Here is a 23,732-nt window from a genome sequence, read left to right on the forward strand (position 1 = left end):
AATCAGCCCAAATTCCCTCTGGTTTGGGCTCTGTCCCAAATGCCAGGGAGCTGAGGGAGCACAGGCAGGCCTGGAAGAATCCAAAGTTGACACTTTTATATACAAACCCCTCGGCTTTGGGATGGAGGGAAGGTGGAGCAGAATTCCTGCAGCTGCTGGGATTAAATTACTTCATTCCAGCTCTAATTCCATTATTGCAACTATTTTAAACTCGGGCTCAACAAAACCTTGTCGAGGCTCGTCCAAAAATGTGAGGGAAAGGGGAAAAAAAATCAGAGAATTGTGTAATTCCAGGATGGTTTGGGTCCCATTCCACCCCCTGCTCCTTTCCCAATCCCAGATTTCTCCAAGCTGGCTTGGGACAATTCCAGCTTCCCTGGGAATTCCATCCCAGCCCCTCCTCACCCTCTCAGGGAGGAATTGCATCCCAAAATCCCACCCAACCCTGCCCATTCCCCCTTTTCCCATCCCTCCCCATTTTTCTTGGGAAGCTGGAGGGGATTTGGGAACCAGGGCACTTTAGGGGTGCTTGTGTGGGATCTTTTATTCATGATGGGATTTCTTTCCTCAAATCAAACCTGCTTTTTCCAGGGGAAAAAAAAAAAAAAAAAAAAAAAAAAAAAAAAGTTTTATCCCATTCCCCTCTTTCCCAGAGTATCCATGAGAGGTTGTGGGATGTTTTTGGGTTTTTTTTTTTTTTTTTTTTTAGGGGGGAAAAACTCAAGCACAAGCAAAAAAAAGTTTTCAAGCTGGCTTTAATCATCTCCACTTGCTGCCCCAATACTGTACATGCAAAGCCAATTAAAAGGTGAATAATTCAGCTTTTCCTCCCCTTTTTTTTCTTTTTTTTTTTTTTTGGGAAGGAAAATGTCAGGAATATTTTACAAAACAACGTGCGCCCTCAGAGCCGTCGGTCCCGCAGATAGAAACCACAAAAATACAAGAGTTTGACATTTAAGAAAGGACCACACACATAGAAAACGGGACAGGACAAAGGTAGAAAATTCCATTTGCTCGTTTGTTTTCTGTTTTTTTTTTTTTTTTTTTGAAATATTCCCACTTTTCTGTAGCCGTCCCAAGCCCATCCACTTCTCTTGGATGTGGGACTGGGGCTCCAAGGATGCTCCAGGTCCCCCCTTCCCGGTGATTTTTGGGGAGGGTGGAGTTGTGGAATGGGAGGAATCTGTCATTAATCCCAGTTCAGCACAAATTGGAGGGGGTGGAGTCACTGCTCCCATCCCAGCTCCCAGAAATCCTAAAATATCCAAGGAAACTCTTCCCTGGCTCTCCCTTCAGCTGTCACCTGCTCATTTAGTGCCAATTAACTCACGGTTAATTAAGCTCTGACGCTTCCCCCTTCCTCTTCTGGTGATCCCTTTTGGATGCAAAATTTGCACCCTTTCCATGCAAATTTTGGGGGGTTTGAGGCTGGAAAATGTGAAGGATTTGGGGGTCTTTGTGGGGTTTTGCACTCTCACCCCCATCCCTCCTTTCAGCCTCAGCTTCCAAGGGTTTGGAATTTCTGGCAGAGCTCTGGGAGCATCTCCTTGCCTTTAATCCCTCATCATTCCCACCCTTTTATCCCCTTTTATTTCATTTTTTAATGGACCCAAACCAGTCTGGAATTCCACAATTCCCTTTCATTCCCCCTCAAACCTTTTAGGGGGGAAGCTGGGTTGAAAGATTCCTTATTATGGATAAAACCCCTCCGTTTGGAATGGAAATCCTGAATTTTTGGATGGGATAAAGATTCCCAAACTTCACTTTGCCTCCTCCTAAAAATCCATCGGGGGCTTTTTTCCCCCTCTGTTTTTATTTCCCTGGATTCCCAAACCCCAGGAGGAATTCTCAACTTTGTTTTGCCCTTTTGGGTGTAAACTTGGGGGATTAATGACAGATTCCAGAGTCCTGGATCATCCTGAACATTCCAGGGATGAATTCCGAGCTGAGGAGGAGGAGGAGGAGGATGATGATGGGATGGGGAAGATTCTCTCCTTTCATGAAAAGATCAAAGCCCTTTTAGGAAAACAAGGCCACCAACTTCAAAGTGCTCTGAACATTCAGGGGGCTCCCCCTCGGGATCGGGAATTCCTTCGGGATATTCCCTGCGGTGGGAGAAAATTCCCTTTGGAGCCAGGGGCAGCTGGGATCCTGCAGGGAATGGGATCAGCATTCCACACCCGTCCTCCCAGGGAGGGTCACCCCCCCTGCCTGCTCCAGAGGCTCCTTGTCCATCCAGGAGCTTTGGAGAGGGATTTGTGCCCTTCCAGGGGTTTTGGAGAGGGATTTGATCCCTTCCAAGAGCTTTGGAGAGGGATTTGTGCCCTTCCAGGGGTTTTGGAGAGGGATTTGATCCCTTCCAGGGGTTTTGGAGAGGGATTTGATCCCTTCCAGGGGTTTTGGAGAGGGATTTGATCCCTTCCAGGGGTTTTGGAGAGGGATTTGATCCCTTCCAAGGGCTTTGGAGAGGGATTTGATCCCTTCCAAGGGCTTTGGAGAGGGATTTGATCCCTTCCAAGGGCTTTGGAAAAGGATTTGTGCCCCTCCAAGGGTTTTGGAAAGGGATTTGTGCCCTTCCCAAGCTCTGGAAAGGGATTTGTGCCTCTCCAAGGACTTTGGAGAGGGATTTGATCCCTTCCAAGGGCTTTGGAAAAGGATTTGTGCCCTTCCAGGGGTTTTGGAGAGGGATTTGATCCCTTACAGGGGTTTTGGAGAGGGATTTGTGCCCTTCCAAGGGCTTTGGAAAAGGATTTGTGCCCTTCCAAAGGCTTTGGAAAAGGATTTGTGCCTCTCCAAGGGCTTTGGAAAGGGATTTGTGCCCTTCCAAGGGCTTTGGAAAAGGATTTGTGTCTCTCCAGGGGTTTTGGAAAGGGATTTGTGCCTCTCCAAGGGTTTTGGAAAAAGATTTGTGCCTCTCCAAGGGCTTTGGAGAGGGATTTGTGCCCTTCCAAAGCTTTGGAGAGGGATTTGTGCCCTTCCAAGAGCTTTGGAAAAGGATTTGTGCCCTTCCAAGAGCTTTGGAAAAGGATTTGTGCCCTTCCAAAGGCTTTGGAAAAGGATTTGTGCCTCTCCAAGGGCTTTGGAAAGGGATTTGTGCCCTTCCAAAGGCTTTGGAAAAGGATTTGTGCCTCTCCAAGGGCTTTGGAAAGGGATTTGTGCCCTTCCAAAGGCTTTGGAAAAGGATTTGTGCCTCTCCAAGGGCTTTGGAAAGGGATTTGTGCCCTTCCAAAGGCTTTGGAAAAGGATTTGTGCCCTTCCAAGAGCTTTGGAAAAGGATTTGTGCCCTTCCAAAGGCTTTGGAAAAGGATTTGTGCCCTTCCAAAGCTTTGGAAAGGGATTTGTGCCCTTCCAAGAGCTTTGGAAAGGGATTTGTGCCTCTCCAAGGGTTTTGGAAAGGGATTTGTGCCTCCCCAAGGGCTTTGGAGAGGGATTTGTGCCCTTCCAAGGGCGGGAGCAGCGCTGGATTTTGGGATCAAGCCCCTCGCCCACCCTGGGAGGGTTTTGGGGGGCTGCTGGACAGGGAGGATGGAAAAGGGGGCACAGGGATCCCTCTGGATCTTCCCTCCAACTCTGGGATCCCTCTGGATCATCCCTCCAACCCCGGGATTCCCTTGCCTTGGGCTGGAATCCCAAAGGGAGCAGGGTTGGGATTTGCTCACCCCAATCATGGATTGCTTTTCATTCCACAGGGAAACAAAAACAAAACAAAACAAAACAAAACAAAAAAAAAGCCTGGATGTGGCCGAGTGCACAAGCTCTGGGTCCTGAAGGAATGGCAAAAGTGGGAAAAGGGAAGGATCCAAGGAAAAGGATGAGGTATAGCAACAACGGGAGCTCCAGGCCCTGGGGGAGCACTGGGATCTCCTGGATTCTCCTGGAGTCCATCCCGGTGTTCCTGAGGGATGCTCCCACAACGTGGAGGTTCCTCAGCCCCCCAGGCCAACACTTGGACACTTTTCTGTGTCTTTTTTAAACCCAAAATCTTCCTCGGGTGAGGTGAGCGGGATTTTTCCCACCCGGTCACGGAGTGACTCCCAAAATTCCAACCCTGTGATTTGGGATGCCTTTTTTTTTTTTTTTTTTTTTTTTTTTTTTTTTTTTTTTTTTCTTCCCTAAAAAGTCTTTCCTGCAGCTTTTCGACTCCTAAAAGTGATTTTCACACCTTTAACCAACCAGCCAAGGATTGGGAGGAAAAAGAAATCCTGCCCTGTCCCTGGAAGTGTCCCAGGATGGGGCTTGGAGCAGCCACGGAGGGGCTGGAATTCCATGGATTTTAAAGTCTTTCCCACCCAAAACCAGCCTGGGATCTGTGGAGCAGAGGGAAGACTTCCAGTTGGAACAGCTTTGCTACAAAAACGTTGGAAAAGGCCGTGCTGCCCTTGGCACAGCGGGATGCAAACCCTGCTGTTCCTGCAGGGAATCCTCCAGATCCATCTGCAGCCATGAAATCCCCAGGGAAAGCAGGGAGAGCTCTTCCCATCCATCAGGAAAAATGCATTTTGGTTGGGTTCAGCCCGGCCACTGTTCCTTGATCTGCACAATTCCGTTATTTTCCAAACCAATCCCGCACCTTCCAGATGTTCCCACATCCAGGCATTTCCCATCCATCCGGAAAGAAACGTCTGAGTCATCTGGAAGAAAAATTTTCCACCTGGAAAAACATCCCTGGTGCAGTTTTTTTTTTTGTTTGTTTGTTTGTTTGTTTGTTTTTTTTGAGGGATTATTTTGTGTGAGGGGGGAAAAAAAAAAAAAAAAATCATTCCTGCCCCGCTGGGGTTTGTGTGTCCAGGTGGGAATTGTGGAATCCAGGCTGGATTTCCCAAGCTGAGGTGTCAGGCAGTGAACAGAAGAGATTCCCTGTCAGCCAAGGGAATCCTGATCCCATTCCTGAGGAATTCCTGCTCTGTTTGGAACCAGGAGCTCCTGGAGGAAAGGTTGGCAGAGCTGGGAAAGGTGGAGGGAATTTTCCCACCCCACCCCAGTCCTCTGTGGCAGTAGGTTCAGGGAATTGGTGCTGTATCCCACTGGATTTTGGGAAAACTCCACCCAAAGCTCCTCTCCCAGGTTTTCATTGTGCCCTGATGGTGATGAAGCAGCAGCTGCATTCTGGCTGATCCAAATTTCTTGGAAATTTTCACTGGATTTGGCAAATCTGGCCCATTCCAGGCTGGTGGAAAACCAGGGATAACTCAGGCCTGGAATCTTGGAGTGTTCTCTGTGCTTTGAGTGAATTTTGTCAGCTTTCAGGGGATGTTCCAGCATCACTCCAAGGTTTGTTTTGTTTTTTTTTTTTTTGTCACATCCATCCTCGTGATCCCAGCTGGGGGTTTGGATTTCAGTTCTGGCAGTGTCAGGTGGGGGCTGCTCCTCTCTGCTGGGGGCTGGGTGTGAAATGGGCTGCAAAACTGATGTAATTCCATGTTAATTCCTCTTTCTAGGAAAAAAAAAAAAAAAAATCTCTGGCAAATCCAGTGACTTGGATTTCTGTCCTTGATAGAAAACAGAGGAAATCATCAAACTCAAAATTCCTTCCAGGGAATTTTTGCAAAATACCAAATTGCACATCAAAAAAATGCCCTCTGGGAGAAAATATCCCCCCAGAAAAACAACAAAAAGCCAACCTTGAAGTGCAGGAATTTACCCTGGGATGGAGTTCGTTTCCTCAGGAGCTGGCACGGGGCTCAGTTTGGGATTTCTGTGTTTTTGGCTGTGTTTTTTTTCTCGTTTGAGGAAGGAAAACATCTGACACGAGCTCCTGGTGGGGTTGAGAAATGAGAAGCTGAAGTTGCAACCCCAGCGTGGCGCAATCCTGGCTTCTGCCCCGCTCTGGGTTTCCCACACCAGTTTCAGGTGGGTCATTCCTGCTGGGAAGAGAGCGGCAGCTCCTGGGGGACTGGAAGGGAAGGAGGGGAACGTTTTCCTGGATTTTGGTGTCGCTCCATGGCGTTTCCCACTTCTCCAGGAGCGGGAGGAGCCCCTCCCGCGTCCTTGCCGCCCCCAGCTCGTCCTCAGGAGACGAAATCTTTGGGTTTTCCTCGCTCCCAGGTGGGAATCCCAGCGGGATTTTTCCAGCAGAGAGCCAGGGATGCGCGCGGTGGCCACGCTCTGCTGCTGGTCCCCTGCCCCTGCTCCCAGCCGTGGGATGTTCCTGGCAGGGAAGCGCCGCCGGAGGAACGCGGGAATGCGGAGGGGGCGGGAGGGCTGTGCCCACGCCGGGAGCAGAACGTCCCTGCTCTGCTCCCTGCTCTGCCCACGCTCCTGCTCCGCGCCCGGGACAATCCCACCGCGGCAGATTTGGAGTCCTCCCGCCAGAATCGAGTCGGTGAAGGCAGAGGGAAGAGCGGCAGCTTGGAGGAGTGGAAAGCTTCTCCCTTTTTTTTGGGATGCTTTCCCTCACGGAGAGTCGAAAATCCGGCACGGGCTGCGCCAGCTTGAGCCTGGTGGGATTCCGTTCGCCGCGATTCCGTTGGCCTCGTGGAATTGCTCCGTGCTCAGGAGGGAACATCGAGTCCAGGCCGGTGTTTGTTCCTGTCTCAGCACTCAGGGCACCGGGTTTATTCCCCAAACCACCAAGGCTCAGGGCATCCCACATTCCCAGAGGTCTCCATCCAGGAATCGCGGCCTCCTCTGAGGAGGATTTCATCCTTCCTCCTTCACTGTGGGGGGGAAAGATGAACTTTTCCCCATCCCAGCTCAGCAGGATCCAGCCAATTCCCTTCTGGGTGGTTTTGGAGTTGGCAAAGTCGCGGCAGCAGCTCCGAGATGGCGCCGAAGTTGTGGCAGTGCTGGGCGAATTGGCCACAGCACAGATGAGTCCTGCTGGCCACGCTTTTGGGGTTGTGGAACCCCAAGTGTGGCTCTGTAGGCCCCAAAGTTGGAGTTTGTAGAGCCGCAGATCTGGTTTGTAGACTCCCAAGATTTGGGGATTTGTGGATCCCAAGATTTGGGGTTGTGGAACTTTGGGGTCATGGAACCCCAGGTTTGGGTTGGCGGAACCCCAGATTTGGGTTGGTGGACCCCCCAAGTTTGGGGTTGTGGAACTCCAGATTTGGGTTGGTGGAACCCCAGATTTGAGGTTATGGAACACCAAGTTTGGGTTTTTGGGCCCCAGGATTTGGGGTTATGCAACCCCAGAATTGGGGTTGTGGACCTCAAGGCTTGGATTTGCGAACACTCAGGTTTGGGTTTGTGGACCTCTGGCACTGGATAGATGATTCCTCAGATTTGGGTTTGTGGACTCCAGATTTGGGGTTGAGGACCCCCAGGTTTGTTTTTCTGGACCCCCAGGTTTGGGGTTGGGTTTGTGGAGGGAACAGCTTCATCCCAACAGTCTTTTCCTTCAGGTTTGGGTTTGTTCCGCTGTGGCTGAGCTGGTTCTTCATTCCCGGTGCCACCAGGAGAAGCCCAGGTGGGTTTGTTGTGCTCTGTGCATCGTGGAATTCCGTGTTTTGCCGAGAAATAATCCTATAAAAACCCCAGCCGTGCTGTGGGGTGCTTTGTGGTGAAGACTGAAGGTCAGAGCCAGCCCCGTGAAATTCCTCGTGAACCTCTTGTCCTCTTCCAGTCTCCTCATCTTTTGGCGTGTCGGGATTTTGTTCCTTCTCTCTTGGGAACTGATCCTTCAGGACAGTCATTGGGTTTAGGAATATTTGATGAAGAAACCAAGAGTTTCTAGTGGTGTCTCCCCTGAGTAATTTCAGCAAATTTCAATAGGCACCTTCAAAAAAAGCTTCCGTAATTCCCGGGTTTGCTACAAGAACTGGATCCCTCGGAGGGAACCAAAATGCTGCTTGGAAAAAAAAACAAACAAAACAAACGAAAAAAAAAAAAAAAAACCCAAAAACGCTCATCCCGCTAAGGAACTCCCGCTCCTTTGTCTGCCCCACCCCGAATTCCAGGGCCGCTCTTGAGATGTCCCCCTGGAGAGAACCAGGGTTGGATTCTGCTCCTGCTTGGAATTCAAGTGTCCAGGAGGGCATCCCAGCTCCCCAGGAGGGTGTCCCAACCCCAAGGGGGATGTCCCAGACCTCGAGGGGAGCGTGCTGGAGCCCGGGAAGGGAATCCCACACCTTGAGGAGGACAGCCTGGTCTGGAGGAGGAGGAGGAGGAGATCCCAGCTCCGAGGAGGGCATCTCCAGGAGGGGATCCAAGATCTTGGGAAGGTCATCCCATCCCTCAGGGAGGGAATCCCAGCCTTTAAGGACGGCATCCTACTCCAAGGAGGACATTCCAGACCCCAAGAAGGGAATCCCAACCCCTGAGGAGGGAATCCCAACCTCGAGGAGAGCATCCCAGACCTGGAGGAGAGCATCCCAACCCCGAGCAGGGCTTCCCGGAGCCCAAGGGGGGACAGCCAGACCTCAAGGAGGACATCTGAGATCCGAGGAGAGCATTCCAGACCTCAAGGAGGACATCTGAGATCCGAGGAGAGCATTCCAGACCTCAAGGAGGACGTCTGAGATCCGAGGAGAGCATTCCAGACCTCAAGGAGGACGTCTGAGATCCGAGGAGAGCATTCCAGACCTCAAGGAGGACATCTCAGCTCCGAGGAGAGCATTCCAGACCTCAAGGAGGACATCTCAGCTCCGAGGAGAGCATTCCAGACCTCAAGGAGGACATCTGAGATCCGAGGAGAGCATTCCAGACCTCAAGGAGGACATCTGAGATCCGAGGAGAGCATTCCAGACCTCAAGGAGAGCATCCCAGCCCTCCAGCTGGGAAGGAAGGGGCTGGGAGGCAGCCGATCCGCCAGGATCCCGGTATTCCCGCTCCGTTGGGTCGCCTTCTCCCACCTCCCACGAGGCATTCCCAGAGTTTGTCCTTTGGGTCTGGTTTTGGCCGGACGCGCGCGCGGTCGGCGCTGAGACACGAGGAGAAGCCCGGCGGCCGCTGAGGGGAGGCGAGCACCCCTTCCCCTGTCCCCTCTTGCTTTGGCAATGGTCACAGGCTACATGCTCCCGGGAAAACCCAAAAAAAAAAAAAAAAAAAAAATTGGGGGAAAAAAAATTTTAAGGAAAAGGCAGGGAAATGGCCACCAAAAGTGCTGGGAAAGCGACCAAACGGGATGAGACTGGCAGATGTTCCCGGTCCATCCGGAGTTCTCTTGGATATTGCAGTGAGTGTGTTGTTAGCACGTGGCAAAGCTACATAAGAGAAGATGCTACATTCCTTGGAAAACAAAAATAGTGCTGAGTTGGATTTGTTCCGAGTCCGGTGGGGTTTTCCCCTTGGAAAGCCACCTTTTCCTCGGAGGCAGGGAAAGGGAATGGGAGGAAAAAGGAACCTCGTCCTCAGCCAGACTGGGCTGCTCCCAGCAGGGTCGGGAGAGAACCGGGAGCTTCCAGGACGAGGTCTGGGAACAGTCTGGGATCGTTGGCAGTCGCAGCCCTGGGAGGGAATTTTCGCCTCTCCTTCCCCCCCTGCCTCACACCCGGTCCTCACTCCCTCTCCCTTCCCAGGGAGGGCATCCAGGGCAGATTTTTTTTTTTTTTTTTTTTTGTGGGGGAAGGAGATTGAAAATTAAAAAAAAAAAAAAAAAAAAAAAAAAAACTAAAGAAAAAAAAGAAAAAAAAAAAAAAAAAAAAAAAGGATATTTACAGCTCTCCACGACCAGTTCTGCAAGGTCTCCTTGGATGTCTCCTTCCCAATCCCAGCCTCTACGGGCAGGAGGGGCTGGTGGAGCTCTCCAGGGAGGACTGGGAGAGGCGGCGGGTCAGGGGTCCGATGCTGGAGTCGGCCAGGGAGGAGGTTGGGAAGAGTTTGTACCAGCCCGAGACGGCGCTGGAGAGATCCAGCTCCTCCAGGATGATCTGGGCCATGCCCATGAAGCACTTGTGGTCCATGCGCCCGTAGTCGCCCCAGACGATCACCTGCGGGCACGGAAGGGGTGATGGAGCTGGGAGTTCTGGGGAAGTCGTGCCCGGGTGGGAAAAATCCCTGCTGTGCTCAGGGTTGGGAAGGTCTGAGGGATGCGGGAAAGGCTCTGGGGATGCCTGGCCTCGCTCCCCTCACCCTGTGAGGGTGGGGAGGTCCTGGCACAGGGCATTCCAGATCCCAAAGAGGGCATCCCAACCCTGAGGAGAGCATCCCGAACTCGAGGAAGCCATCCCAACCCCGAGGAGAGTATCCCAACTTCAAGCAGGGCATTCCAGACCTCAAGGAAAACATCCCAGACCTCGGGGAGAACATCCCAGGTCTTGAGGAGAGCATCCCAGCCCTAAGCAAGGCATCCCAGACCTCAAGCAGAACATCCCAGACCTCGAGGAGAACATCCCAGACCTTGAGGAGAACATCCCAGACCTCGAGGAGAACATCCCAGACCTTGAGGAGAACATCCCAGACCTCGAGGAGAACATCCCAGACCTCGAGCAGAACATCCCAACCCCAGGCAGGGCATCCCAGACCCCAAGGAGGGCACCCAGACCTCAAGGAGGACATCCCAGACCTCGAGGAGAACATCCCAGACCTCAAGCAGAACATCCCAGACCTCGAGCAGAACATCCCAGACCTCGAGGAGAACATCCCAGACCTCGAGGAGAACATCCCAGACCTCAAGCAGAACATCCCAGACCTCAAGGCGAGCATCCCAGACCCCAAGGAGGGCACCCAGACCTCAAGGAGGACATCCCAGCTCCAAGGAGAGCATTCCAGACCTCAAGGAGGACATCCCAGCTCCAAGGAGGGCATCGCAGCCCACAGAAGCTGTGGCTGTCCACCCCCGGCAGTGTCCAAGGAAAGGCTGGATGGAGCTTGGAGCCACCGGGGACAGGGGAAGGTGTCCCTGCCCACCTGCAGGACTTTGCCCTGGGGACTCTCCTCGAAGAGCAGGGGCTGCTGGTACGAGGGGTCGCAGGTTTTCTTCACCACCTTGGTCTTCTTCTTGGCCAGGCAGACGCCGTTCTCCAGCAGGTAAACCTTCACATAGGTGGCTGCCGTGGGAAACGGGGACAACCAGGGACATGGAGCAGGATCCTGGGATGATCCCAGCACGGCACCCGACCCCCTCCCTCCACTGCCACCTACCAGGGATGCACTTGGAGCCCATCTTTGGGATGAGTCCCCTGGCCTGGATCACGTCCACCTCCAGCTGCCCGTTGCGGTCAGCCACGCCGACGTGGACGTCGCCTGCGAGGGGGGGGACGCGCCTTCAGGGCCGTTGCTGCTGGTCACCTCCCCCTGGGGACAGCCACAGCCCCCCCTCCCCGTGTCCTCATCACCGGTGGGAACTGGGCACCGCCACCCTCACACCCAGCGTCCCACTGGATGCAGGATTTGTTGGGAATTAGGGGCTCAGAGGATGGGAAGGAGCTTGGATGGAGCAGCGAGGGGAGATGGGGATGGGAGCCCCTCGTCCCCATCGGCTCCATCCCCGTCACTGGGATTTTGTCCCTCGTGATGGGAATAAGGCCGGGGTTTACCCAGGCTGGGCCTTGGCTGGGTGATCCCCAGGAAAAGGAGAGGCTGGGACAAGAGGGATCAGGGGCCAGAAACTCTGAGGGGTCCAACTACAACTTTCCTTTTTCCCATTTCCCTTTTCCCCTTTCCCCTTTCCCTTTTCCCCTTTCCATTTTCCCCTTTCCCCTTCCCCTTTCCCCTTTCCCCTTTTCCCCTTTCCCCTTTCCCTTTTCCCCTTTCCCCTTCCCTTTCCCCTTTCCCCTTTCCCTTTTCCCTTTTCCCTTTTCCCTTTTCCCTTTTCCCCTTTCCCCTTTCCCTTTTCCCCTTTCCCCTTTCCCCTTTCCCCTTTCCCCTTTCCCATTTCCCTTTTCCCCTTTCCCTTTTCCCCTTTCCCTTTCCCCTTTTCCCTTTTCCCCTTTCCCTTTTCCCCTTTCCCCTTTCCCCTTTCCCTTTCCCTTTTCTTTTCCCCTTTCCCCTTTCCCCTTTCCCTTTTCCCGTTTCCCCTTTCCCTTTTCTTTTCCCCTTCCCCTTTCCCCTTTTCCCCTTTCCCTTTTCCCCTTTCCCTTTTCCTTTCCCTTTTCCCCTTTCCCCTTCCCCTTTTCCCTTTCCCTTTCCCTTTCCCCTTTCCCCTTCCCCTTTTCCCTTTCCCTTTCCCCTTCCCTCCTCCTGGGATTTATTCAGGACCAGCTCCCAGTACCACAGGGACAGAGGGGACAGGACAGGGGACACCGGGCAGCTCTTCCCATTCCCAGCATCTCCAGAGCCAGCAGGATCAGGGGGCCAGCTGGGGACACGCTGGCTGGGAATTCAGACTCAGGGTTCAACTTTTGGTCCCCATTTGGGATTTCAAAGGGAAAAGAGGGACAGAAGGTGGGGGTTTGGTTCCAGGATGCTCGAAAAGGGAGCCCCGGGAAAAGGAAGCCCCGGGAAAAGGCAGAGCTGCGGCTTCTCAGGGATGCCCTGCCCTGAGCCCCGCTCCCCTGCACGGGGCAGAGCATTCCCGGAGCGGGATGTGCTGGGATGGAGCCCTGGGAAGAACCACGCGGCCTCTTCCTCCCCTTCCCTCCCTCCCTGCGGAGCCTCCCCGGGCGCTGCCCCTGCTCACCCATCGGGGGCGTTGCCAGGGTCTGCCGCCCCACGAGCTGCCCCGGGCCCAGCCCGTCGAGGAAATCGCTGAACTGGCTCTCTGCTCCCAGCCGCGTGGTGGGGAAGATGAACCTGCAAAGGATTTTCATGGAGCATCCCCCTGCCCAATTCCGCGGGACACGCCGGGAGCGATCCCGGCGCCGTTGCCCGTCCCTGCCCCGTTCCTTACGTGCCGTCGGAGCTGTTGCTGTTGGTGCTGCCGTCCGTGGACTCCCGGCTGCCCTGCCGGGTCACCCTGGTCCTCATCTCCACGGCGATGCCGGTCTCGGTGCTCCTGCGGATGGTGCTGCGCAGCTTTTTGGGGCCCCCCTCTGGAATTGGAGACGGGGTCAGCTCCAGCTCCTGCCCCCCAGCCCGTCCCTGCCTCCCCGCCTTCCCCATTTCCATCGTTCCAGGGAGCTGTGCTCCGTTCCCCGGGAGAATTCCCATGGGATCCTGCACGGACACACCCCGGTGCGGCAGGAGAGGAGAGCCACGGGCTGGCCCCGTGTCCCCGTGTCCCCACTGCACCTGCCACAGCCTCGCTCTGTCCCAGTGTCACCGTGGCTTTGGATGGCCCAGGGTCCCCTCTGCAACTGAGACCTGCCCCACTCACCCCACAAGCGCTGGCACCGTCCATTGGCCTCCCAAGTCCCCGTGCCAGAGGGGACAGGAGCCCACAGTGTCACAGCCCCACTGCTCCTGATGTCCCCTTGGCCTCCAGAACCCCCCTGCGCCCCTGTCCCCATGCCAGAGGGGACAGCAATCCACGATGTCAGAGCCTCAGTGCTCCTGATGTCCCCTTTCTTCACCCCCTGGGCTTCCAAAATCCCCGTGTCCCCACGCCAGAGGGGACAACAACCCTCAGGGTCACAGCCCCTGTGACAATGCTCCTGATGTCCCCTTTCTCCATCCCCTTGTCCTCCAAAATCCCTGTCCCTGTCCTGGAGGGGACAGCAACCTGCAGGTGTGGGCACAACCCCAGAGCTGCCTGACATCCCCTCGGCCTCCAAAACTGCTGTGCCCCTGTCCCCGTGCCAGAGGGGACAATCCACAATGCCACAGCCCTAAAGCTCCTGATGTCCCCTTTCTCCACCCTCCCTGTGCCCCTGTCCCCGTGCCAGAGGGGACAGCAATCAACGACGTCACAGCCCCAACGCTCCCGATGTCCCCTTGTCCTCCAAAATCCCTGTCCCTGTCCTGGAGGGGACAGCAACCCCCAGGTGTGGGCACAACCCCAGAGCTGCCTGACATCCCCTCGGCCTCCAAAACTGCTGTGCCCCTGTCCCCGTGCCAGAGGGGACAATCCACAATGCCACAGCCCTAAAGCTCCTGATGTCCCCTTTCTCCACCCTCCCTGTGCCCCTGTCCCCGTGCCAGAGGGGACACAGTACCACAGGTGTGGGCACAGCCCCAACACCACCTGATGTCCCCTCTCCTCCACCCCCCTGCCCACCACGCGTCCCCGGCGGTGGCAGATGGCAGCAGGAGGAGGAGGAGGAGGGTGGCACGAGCGGCCACCCCTGGCACTGTCCCCGGGCCCTGCTGCGTGACCATGTGTGAGTGGTGGCATCGCCAGCTTTGTCCTGCTCCTTCGGGGCTGTCCCCACGCAAGGGTTTGCCCGGTCCCGACAGCTCCCTGGAACAGCCTTAAAATTTAGGGAATTGTTAACTGGGGAAGCTGTTCGAATTTCGTAATGCCTCGTTGTAATATAAGGCATTGAGGTGCCATTTTTGGGGTGTCATTTTTTGGGTGTCGTTTTTAGGCGCCGTTTTTGGGGTGCCATTTTTGGGTGTAGTCTTTTTGGGGTGTCATTTTTAGGCGCCATTTTTCAGGTGACATTTTTGGGTGTAGCTTTTTGGGTGTCGTTTTCAGGTGCCATTTTTGGGTGTAGCTTTTTGGGTGTCACTTCTAGGTGCCATTTTTGGGGGTAGCTTTTTGGGTGTCGTTTTTAGGCGCCGTTTTTCAGGTGCCATTTTTGGGTGCAGTCTTTTTGGGGTGTCATTTTTTGGGTGCAGTTTTTTGGGTGTCATTTTTAGGTGCCTTTTTTGGGTGTCGTTTTTAGGCGCCGTTTTTGGGGTGTCATTCTTGGGTGTAGCTTTTTGGGTATCATTTTTTAGGTGTAGCTTTTTGGGTGTCATTTCTAGGTGCCACTTTTGGGTGTAGTTTTTTGGGTGTCACTTCTAGGTGCCATTTTTTGGGTGTAGTTTTTTGGGTGTCACTTCTAGGTGCCATTTTTGGGGTGTCATTTTTGGGTGTAGTTTTTTTGGGTATCATTTTTTAGGTGTAGTTTTTTGGGCGTTATTTTTAGGCGCCATTTTTGGGCGCCACTTTCAGATGCCTCCATCACACGCGGGCAACCACAGCATGACTGTTGGCCACCTCAGACCCCAAGAGGGGGATCAGGGTGGCCTCTCACCAGTCTGGTTGAGGTGCAGGATCATTTTTTGGGTGTAGTGTTTTTTGAGTGTCATTTTTTGGGCGTTATTTTTAGGCGCCATTTTTGGGCGCCACTTTTAGATGCCTCCATCACACGCGGGCAACCACAGCATGACTGTTGGCCACCTCAAACCCCAAGAGGGGGATCAGGGTGGCCTCTCACCGGTCTGGTTGAGCTGCAGGGTGCTCTTGCTCCACTGGGACAGCCCCACGATCGCCACCATCTTGGCGCCCAGGCTGGAGCGTCGCTTCTTGCTGGCGGTGACGGTGACGGAGACGGAGTCGGCGCTGCCGCGCGCGCTCTTCTCCAGGTTGTACATCTCGCCGCTGATGCTGGAGCTGCGCACCACATTCCTGGCAGATGAGGAGCTGGCATCCCCGTTGAACATGGTCGGCGCGCCCGCCGGCACCGGCACCGGCCCTGCTGCCCGGGATCAGCTGCGGGGACAAGGTGGGGACGCTGAGGGGTTTGTGGCGCATCCCCGCGGGGATGGGCGGTGCCATCGGAGCGTTCGCAAATCCAGGAAATTCCCACGGAGGGCTGGAAATCGGGGAAAGGTTTTTCCCCGCTGGGAACTCCCCAGGCTCCCTCGGGAGCATTCCCGAGGCTGCCAGAGCTCCAGGAGCGCTTGGACACCGCTCCCAGGGATGCCCGGGGGGGGATTTTGGGGTATCTGTGCAGGGCCAGGGGTTGGACTGGATGATCCTTGTGGGTTCCTTTCATCTCAGTATATTCCAAGATTTTTCCTCACCCGTGGGAGCAGCAGGAAGGGGTCAGCACCCCTGGGGTGAACATCCAGCCCTACCTCAGCTCCCTGTGGGACCAGGACACTCCCAGCATCCAGGAGACGCCTGGATGGGCAGAGGGCTCTGAGTGCCACCAGCCTGCCCAGCCGGGGATGAGGCATCCCTTGGGGACAGCCCCATCCACCCCCGAGGACATCCAAAATCACATCCAGCCAAGTTTTCCCTGCACGTCCCCTTCTCCAAACCGCGTCCAGCTCAGCCTGCTGCGGGTGATTCCACCCCGGGATGGGAATCCCTGGAGCACCGGGGGTGGATGCCAGAGCTCCCACACGGCCCTGCCGCCTTCCCTTGTCCATGAATATTTAAATTCCAGCGGGATGGAGCATCCATCTTCCAGGGAAAAGGTGAATTATTAACTGCAGGCCAAGTGAAGGCACTCTGTGATAATGGATGGAGGCAGCGCCAGGAAAAATGTTTCCCTTTCAGGAGAGAGGGATGGGCATGAGCGCGGGGATGGGGAGAGGGGCTGGGTGGGGGCTCTGCTGCTCCACAGAGGGCACAGCTGGGATGAGACCTGATGGGAATCATGGATGAGACCTGGCAGGAGCTGTGGGATCAGCTCCAGCACCACTGAACTCGTGGGTTTGTCACCTGCAGGGGTGAGTGGGTGATTAGTCATTAATATCATTAATGAGTTCCCGCCTGGCTGGGGTTTTCCCTCCTGGCTCTGCCCAGGCATTGACCCACGGCCTTCCCCCCACTCCTTGTGCCTGGGGGGGCTCAGAACTGATCCCCAGCTCCGGAGGGATGGATCCCTGGGATAAAATCATCAGTGTGGGATGTGTCCCAGCTCCAGAGGGGTGGATCCCTCGGATAAAATCATCGGTGTGGGATGTGTCCCAGCTCCAGAGGGATGGATCCCTGGGATAAAACCATCGGTGTGGGATGTGTCCCAGGTCCTGAGGGGTGGAGCCATTGGCACCAGGTGCAATCCCAGCTCCGGATCTGCCCCATCACAGCCATGTGCCGATGTCCAGCACCTCCTCGAGGAGGGCTTGAGGCTGATCTGCTGCCTTGGGGACCTTTGGGATGACACTTCCCAATGCCACCCGCCACTCTCAGGCTCCAAACCTGCTGCAACCCCCGAGTTTTCCCTTAGGATGCACCTGGCACAGGGAATGGATCCCAAACACTTCCCCAGCTGCAGTGTCCCGCTGCACCCCATGCCTCAGTTTCCCCACCGGCAAACCTGGCTTAGGCTGTGCCTGAACAAACACAAATCCCTCTGCACGAGGGCTCAGCCTGGCCCAGCCCAGGCCCCTCCAGGTGAGAAATCCCCAGAACAACCCACCCCTGTGGGGCCAGGAGAACACAAAGGGCTCCTGTTGCTGTTCCCCACTCGCCGCTCCAGCCGCCCGGAGAGCACCAGGCTCTGGTGGGAGCAAATTAGATCAGGAGAGCAGAGCGCTAATGGGATCATTTCCAATGCAACACACACAGGGATAATCCGCAGCAAAGGAAGCCGAGGCACTCCCCAGCCCGAAGGGAGGATTTGCTTTCCCCTGCCCGTGATTTTACCCCGTATCTCTCTGCACAATCTCTTTCTGCCCGGAGCGGGTGCTGCCTGGGGGGTTTGGGGGGTGCCTGGTGCTGAGATGAGCTGGGCTGGAGACTGGGTTTGAGTGCTGGAGACTGTGGCTACCACAGCTGGGCCAGCCTTGGCACGGCCACGGCACCCTCAGTATCAACACAGCATCCCTGGCACGGCCATGGCACCCTCAGTATCAACACAGCATCCCTGGCATGGCCACAGCATCTTCAGTATCAACACAGCATCCCTGGCACAGCCATGGCACCCTCAGTATGGCCACAGCATCCCTGGCACGGCCACAGCACCCTCAGTATCAACACAGCATCCCTGGCACGGCCACAGCACCCTCAGTATGGCCACAGCATCCCTGGCACGGCCACGGCACCCTCAGTATGGCCACAGCATCCCTGGCACGGCCACGGCACCCTCAGTATGGCCACAGCATCCCTGGCACGGCCACAGCACCCTCAGTATCAACACAGCATCCCTGGCACGGCCACAGCATCTTCAGTGTCACCACAGCATCCCTGGCATGGCCACGGCACCCTCAGTATGGCCACAGCATCCCTGGCACGGCCATGGCACCCTCAGTATGGCCACAGCATCCTTGGCACGGCCACAGCACCCTCAGCACTACCACAGTGTCCTCAGCACAGCCACAGCATCCTTGGTGCCATCACAGCACCCTCAGCACCACCACAGTATCCTTGGCGTGGCCACAGCATCTTCGGTGTCACCACAGCACCCTCGGCATCACCACGGCATCCTTGGTACCACCACAAATACCCTTGGTGCCACCACAGCATCCCTGGCACGGCTGCAGCATCCTTGGTACAATCGCAGCATCCTTGGTGCCACCACAGCACCCTTGGCATGGCCACGGCACCCCTGATGCCACCACAGCATCCTTGGTGCCACCACAGCACCCCTGATGCCACCACAGCATCCTTGGTGCCACCACAGCACCCCTGATGCCACCACAGCATCCTTGGTGCCACCACAGCATCCTTGGTGCCACCACAGCACCCTCAGCATGGCCATGGCACCCCTGATGCCACCACAGCATCCTTGGTGCCACCACAGCACCCTCAGCATCACCACAGCACCCTTGGCATGGCCACGGCACCCCTGATGCCACCACAGCACCCTCAGCATCACCACAGCACCCTCAGCATGGCCACAGCGTCTCTGGCATGGCCACGGCACCCCTGATGCCACCACAGCATCCTTGGTGCCACCACAGCACCCTCGGCATGGCCATGGCATCCTCAGCATCACCCCAGCATCTTCAGCATGGCCACAGCACCCCTGATGCCACCACGGCACCCTCGATGCCACCGCGGCACCCCTGATGCCACCACAGCATCCTTGGTGCCACCACAGCATCCTCAGCATGGCCACAGCATCTCTGGCATGGCCACGGCACCCTCGATGCCACCACAGCCCCCCGAGGCCGCTGCTGAACCCCCAGCCCCGCTGCTGCCCCTGCCCCGGCTCCCCCTTCCCGGCAGCGCAGAGGGGGGAGTCGGGAAACCGCACCAGCTTTCCCTTCAAACCCACATTTCCCCCTTCCCCTCCATGTATTTATTCCCTGGATCCCGAACCACCGGGATGCTCGGAGCAATCCACCGTGACGCCGCAGCCGAGCCCGCTCCTGCCCCGCCATGGGAACGCATTCCCGAGCTCCCGGGGCAGCGCCGCAGCCCCCGCAGCGCTCACCGCCACCACGCTCCGTCCTTGCGGGAAACAACGAGCACCGGCAGCCCCGGGAAGTTCCCCGGCGAGCCAAACCCGGATCCCGAGGGGTTCCCGGACACCGCCGGGAGCCGTGTCATGGCTGGAGCATCCCCGATGGATGAGCACGGGCGGCAGGAAAATCGGGATCCCTGTTGCGTTAGGATCGCGGGGGCCGAGTTCTGCCCCTCCCCGCCCGTGGCACCCCAAAAAAAAAAAATATCAGAAGAGGAGATGGAGGCGTCTTACCGGCCCTGCGCCGGGGAGGAGGAGGAGGCTCAGCTCAGCTTCCCAGCCCCATCCCGGCCGGATCCGGAGGGTGCCAGGGCGGGCGAATCTTTCCAGGGTTCTGGAGAGCCGGGGCTGTGCTGGCGCTGCTTCAGCATCTCCCTCAGCATCTCCATGGTTACCCGGCTGACCCAGTTCTCCTCCCAGCCCCGAGCGGGGCCACAGTGGTCCAGCGGGGTGGGATGTGCTGGGAGCACCCCTGGGCTGGGATTCAGGGAGTGGTGACCCCCCCCGCCCTCCTCCCCGGATCCCTACAGATGCCATGGGGATGGCAGGGATGGGAAAAGTGGGGCTCGAGGCAGGGCAGGGGGTCGCAGGTGACCCCAGGAGGGGATGGAGCCCCAGGGGCTGCGGGTGTGGGAAGGGACAAGCCGGGGCTGGGAGGCAGCGCTGGCCCCAAACACACCACAGAAACAGGAACGGGGGGCAAAATATTGATGGGGGAAATGGGTGCCTTGGGAAAAGCTCTGGAGAAGGAGGGAGCAGCCCCACAAGTGCCCCCACAGAGGTGGGAAAGGAGGAGGAGGAGGAGGAGGAGGAAGGTGCTAAATGAGCACGGAGCGGGTGGCTGGGAATGCTGCCTTGCCAGGGAAGGAGGCAGAGGGATTTTGGGAGCTGTTTGCTCCCTCAAAACCACCAAGGTGGGTGTTCCCAGGGAAAAACGGGGCTGGAAACCCCCGGCAGTGGGGCAGGAGGTTCTTCCTGTCCCCTGTTGAGGCCGGGGCTGCCTCGAGCCTGGAGGGAGAGCATTGAAAAGCGTGGATGTCTGGAGCAGGTAGCTCCTAAAATCAGGGTTTTTTTTGGGGAATAAAAAGGTTGCCAGAGCTGCCACCCCGAAGCTCTGCCTGGGCAACAACACACCAGGACAAGCTGCAGCATCCCACCTGCTCCTCCAAGAACTTGGGAATAAGGCAAGGCTTATTTCCCCTAAAAGTATTTCATTCTAATTAATTGCTTCAGCTTTAATAGGCAGCTGCTTGTATAATTTTAATTGCCCAACAAGGGCTATAATTGGGTGCACGTGAGCTGGGAATTTGGGAGGAACTCCAGGTCCTGGAATTCAGCTTCTCCTGGCTCAGGCAGGTTAGCAAAGTTCCATCCTGGCTGGGATTTGCTGCAGGTGCAGCGTTATTGCTGCAGCATCAGCTTAAAATTAAAGGACGGGTCCAAATGTGCTCCATTTCTTGGAAAATCTGGGAAGTTTGGATGGGGCTGTGCTCAGGGATCCCACAGGAGCTGCCTCTGGAAAAAGGCCTGGCTGTTGGATGAGCGAGGTTTAGCAAGGGAGGAAGAAGAGGAGGAAGGTCCTGGGGCAAATCCCACAGGATGGCTCCGCTCAGGATGGTTTTCCACAGGGCAGGTGCTGGGATGGGAGCCTGGACTGGTTTTCCATCAGGATGGGAAGCGCTGGTGGCCGTGGTGTGGGTGGAGAGCTCAGGGTCCCAGGGCACGGTGGTGACAGTGACCAGGGACGTCCCCAGGGGCTCAGCTCTTGCAGAGAGCTGGCTGTGGCTCCTGGGGGATGGCATTCCTCCAGCCTGGAAGCAGCTGGGGCTGCTCCAGGTGAGATCCATGCTTCCATCTGCTCCTGCACGTGGGATCCAGACCGGGAGCACCATGGGATCCAGACTGGGAGCACCGGTGGGATCCAGACTGGGAGCACCGGTGGGATCCAGACTGGGAGCACCAGTGAGATCCAGACTGGGAGCACTGCTGGGATCCAGACTGGGAGCACTGGTGAGATCCAGACTGGGAGCACTGCTGGGATCCAGACTGGGAGCACTGGTGAGATCCAGACTGGGAGCACCGGTGGGATCCAGACTGGGAGCACTGCTGGGATCCAGACTGGGAGCACTGGTGAGATCCAGACCGGGAGCACCACTGGGATCCAGACTGGGAGCACTGGTGGGATCCAGACTGGGAGCACTGCTGGGATCCAGACTGGGAGCACCATGGGATCCAGACTGGGAGCACTGGTGAGATCCAGACTGGGAGCACTGGTGAGATCCAGACTGGGAGCACCAGTGAGATCCAGACTGGGAGCACTGGTGGGATCCAGACTGGGAGCACCGGTGAGATCCAGACTGGGAGCACTGGTGAGATCCAGACTGGGAGCACCATGGGATCCAGACTGGGAGCACCACTGGGATCCAGACTGGGAGCCACAGCCCAGCATGGGGTCTCCAGGCAGCAGAGACACAGGAGAAAAATCCCACTGGAACCTTCCTGAGTCTTGCCGTGTCCAAACACCCCCTGGTCACGGCAATTCCCTTTCCACGCCCATTCCCAAAGGATGTGTCCATCTCCGCATGCCACAGCTCCAGGAGGATCCACCAGGATGGGGAACCAGCGTGACACAGAATCCTCCTGCAGCCTCCTCGTGCCCATCTTCCACTGGGAAGGTGGGACAGGTGTGGAATTCCATGCCCGAGCCCCTCCCGGTGGGGAAGGGGCTGCAGGACGGCGGAGGCTGCGCCCTGACCACGCCGTCCCTGTCCCCCGTGTCCCTGCGTGACGTCTGCGCCCGCCCAAATCAGATCCGTGCTGAATCCCAGCGTTTCCTTGGCAACATCAAGGAATCCGAGGAGCAAAAGCCACCCGGCAAGGGCCCGGCTGGGGGACAGCCAGCGCCCACCGAGCCAAACTGGCCACCAGAGCCACGGGGACACTGCGGCAAGCACCGGGGCATTCCCAATGGCCCAACGCATCCTGGAGATAACCCGGGACAGAGCGTGGATAATCTGCTCTGGTGGCACCTCGGTGCTGGTTGTGGCCACCACGGGCAGCTGGGGACGGAGCAGGACCTCGCTGGGGACACGCGGGAGCTGGCGCCGCGGGCAGTGGGACGCTGCAGCCGCGTCACCCCAAAAAGCGGGGCGGCTCCGTGGGGATGCAAGAAACCTGGGATGGGTTTGGAATGGGACGGCCCCGCTCAGATGCCAAGCCTTGTCCCGGGTGGCACCGAGGGCCGGCAGGGCCGTGCCAGGGCCCGGCTGATCTCCCTGGCACAGAGGGAAGGTGGAGAGGAGCTTTTCCCGTTCCGGCTGCCGCTGCCTTTCCGGCTCCGAGCTCTGCAATGCAGCTCACACGGCTCGGCTGCTGTGTGCGAATCCCATCAATATTTCATGGAGCTGCTTCCTCCAGGGGAAGGGCTGCTCTCAGCTCCAGCTTTCCGCTGCTCCTACCAGCAGGGAACAGCTGATTTCCTTCCAGCAGCACCCAGCAGATCGCCCTGGTCCTCCCCATTCCACGCTGGCAAATATCCCCGTGCCTTCCAGGAGCTCCGGAGCCTGGAATCCCTCAGGTTCCACCCTTGGCCGCTGGCACCTGCTCCTGGGGTCTCCAGGGACAAGCCACCAGCTCCAGGATGGGTCACCGAACCCAGCCACATCCCCAAATCCACATGCAGCAGCGGGATGTGCCAACAGCCTGGCTGGATCCGACATTCCCTGCCCAGCCGCAGCCATCCCGCAGATCCCAGCTGGCTCCCGAGCCCAGCAGGAGCCAGGGGTGAGCAGCTTTGTTTGCAGAAAAAGTTGCTTTTTTAACTGCTAAGGCTGCACAATTATTCCCGAGCTTCTTCGGGGATCAGCAGAAAACTTGGGAAGAGTTCTGGGAGCCGGAGTGATGCCAGGAGAGGGCAGAGCCTGCGGCAAACACCCCTCGCTGTGGCACGGGGAGCTGGGGCGGCTCTCCGGGGGTGGCAGCAGCTCCTGCATCCCCACAAGAGCAGGAGGATGGGATGAGGGAAGATCCCAGCTGGGTGCTGCTCCCCGGAACACTCGTGAGAAGATGAGGCCAAAAGCTCTGGTGTTGCTTCACCACCCAACAACTAAAATCTGCACAATTCCCAATTTCCGGGGCGAAGCGTCCACCTCCAGGAGTCTTTTTGTCTGTGGAAAGGGTGAGGAGCCTGGAGAGGCTCCCAGCAGAGCATCCCCGGGTGAGGAAGGAGCTCCTGATCCCGGCAGGCAGCGGGAGGAGCGGGGCTGTCAATCCCTTCCCAATAATTCCTAACCGAGGCTCTCTCCCTGCTCCTGGAGACGTGGTGACAAAACATTTGAAGCGCCTTGACAGGGACGCCAAGAGCTGCTGTCACACAGCTCCAGTTTTAATCAGCAGCAAAATTAGGGATTTTCATCACCTTAAACTGCATTTTGTATCCGTGTGAGGCTTCCCAAAGGGCTGTGCTGCAGCGGGAGCCCACGGAGAGCTGAGCTCCGGGGATGGCAGCAGCTCGGGGTGGGTGGAAGGGGGGGATTCACCCCTGGATTTGGGGCCAAGCTGCCACAATGTCGCCCCCCGTCCCTGCCCCACAAAGGCTGGAATGGGGACAAAGCGAGAGGCTGGCGCTGTGGGAGGTGGCAGGAGTTTGGCCTCACAAAGGGATGTCGGGGAAGGAACAGAGGGAGA

The 23,732-nt window shown here is 56.8% G+C and overlaps 1 protein-coding gene across 1 annotated transcript; it reads right to left on the reverse strand.

Annotated features, from left to right (window-relative positions):
- Window positions 1-12: 12 nt before the first annotated feature.
- RIMS3 (regulating synaptic membrane exocytosis 3) lies at window positions 13-19,324 on the reverse strand. Its single transcript, XM_053964345.1, has 8 exons — window positions 19,281-19,324; window positions 15,123-15,397; window positions 12,710-12,851; window positions 12,500-12,612; window positions 11,023-11,124; window positions 10,789-10,928; window positions 9,598-9,869; window positions 13-70 (listed from the first exon to the last, which is right to left on the reverse strand). Exons 2-7 carry the CDS (start codon window positions 15,346-15,348, stop codon window positions 9,657-9,659), a joined length of 936 nt encoding a protein of 311 aa, XP_053820320.1. The 5' UTR covers window positions 15,349-15,397; window positions 19,281-19,324; the 3' UTR covers window positions 13-70; window positions 9,598-9,656.
- Between the last annotated feature and the right edge of the window lie 4,408 nt (window positions 19,325-23,732).

This window comes from Vidua chalybeata, chromosome 25 (genome assembly GCF_026979565.1).
Source record: "Vidua chalybeata isolate OUT-0048 chromosome 25, bVidCha1 merged haplotype, whole genome shotgun sequence".
In the NCBI taxonomy this organism is placed as follows: Eukaryota; Metazoa; Chordata; class Aves; order Passeriformes; family Viduidae; genus Vidua; species Vidua chalybeata.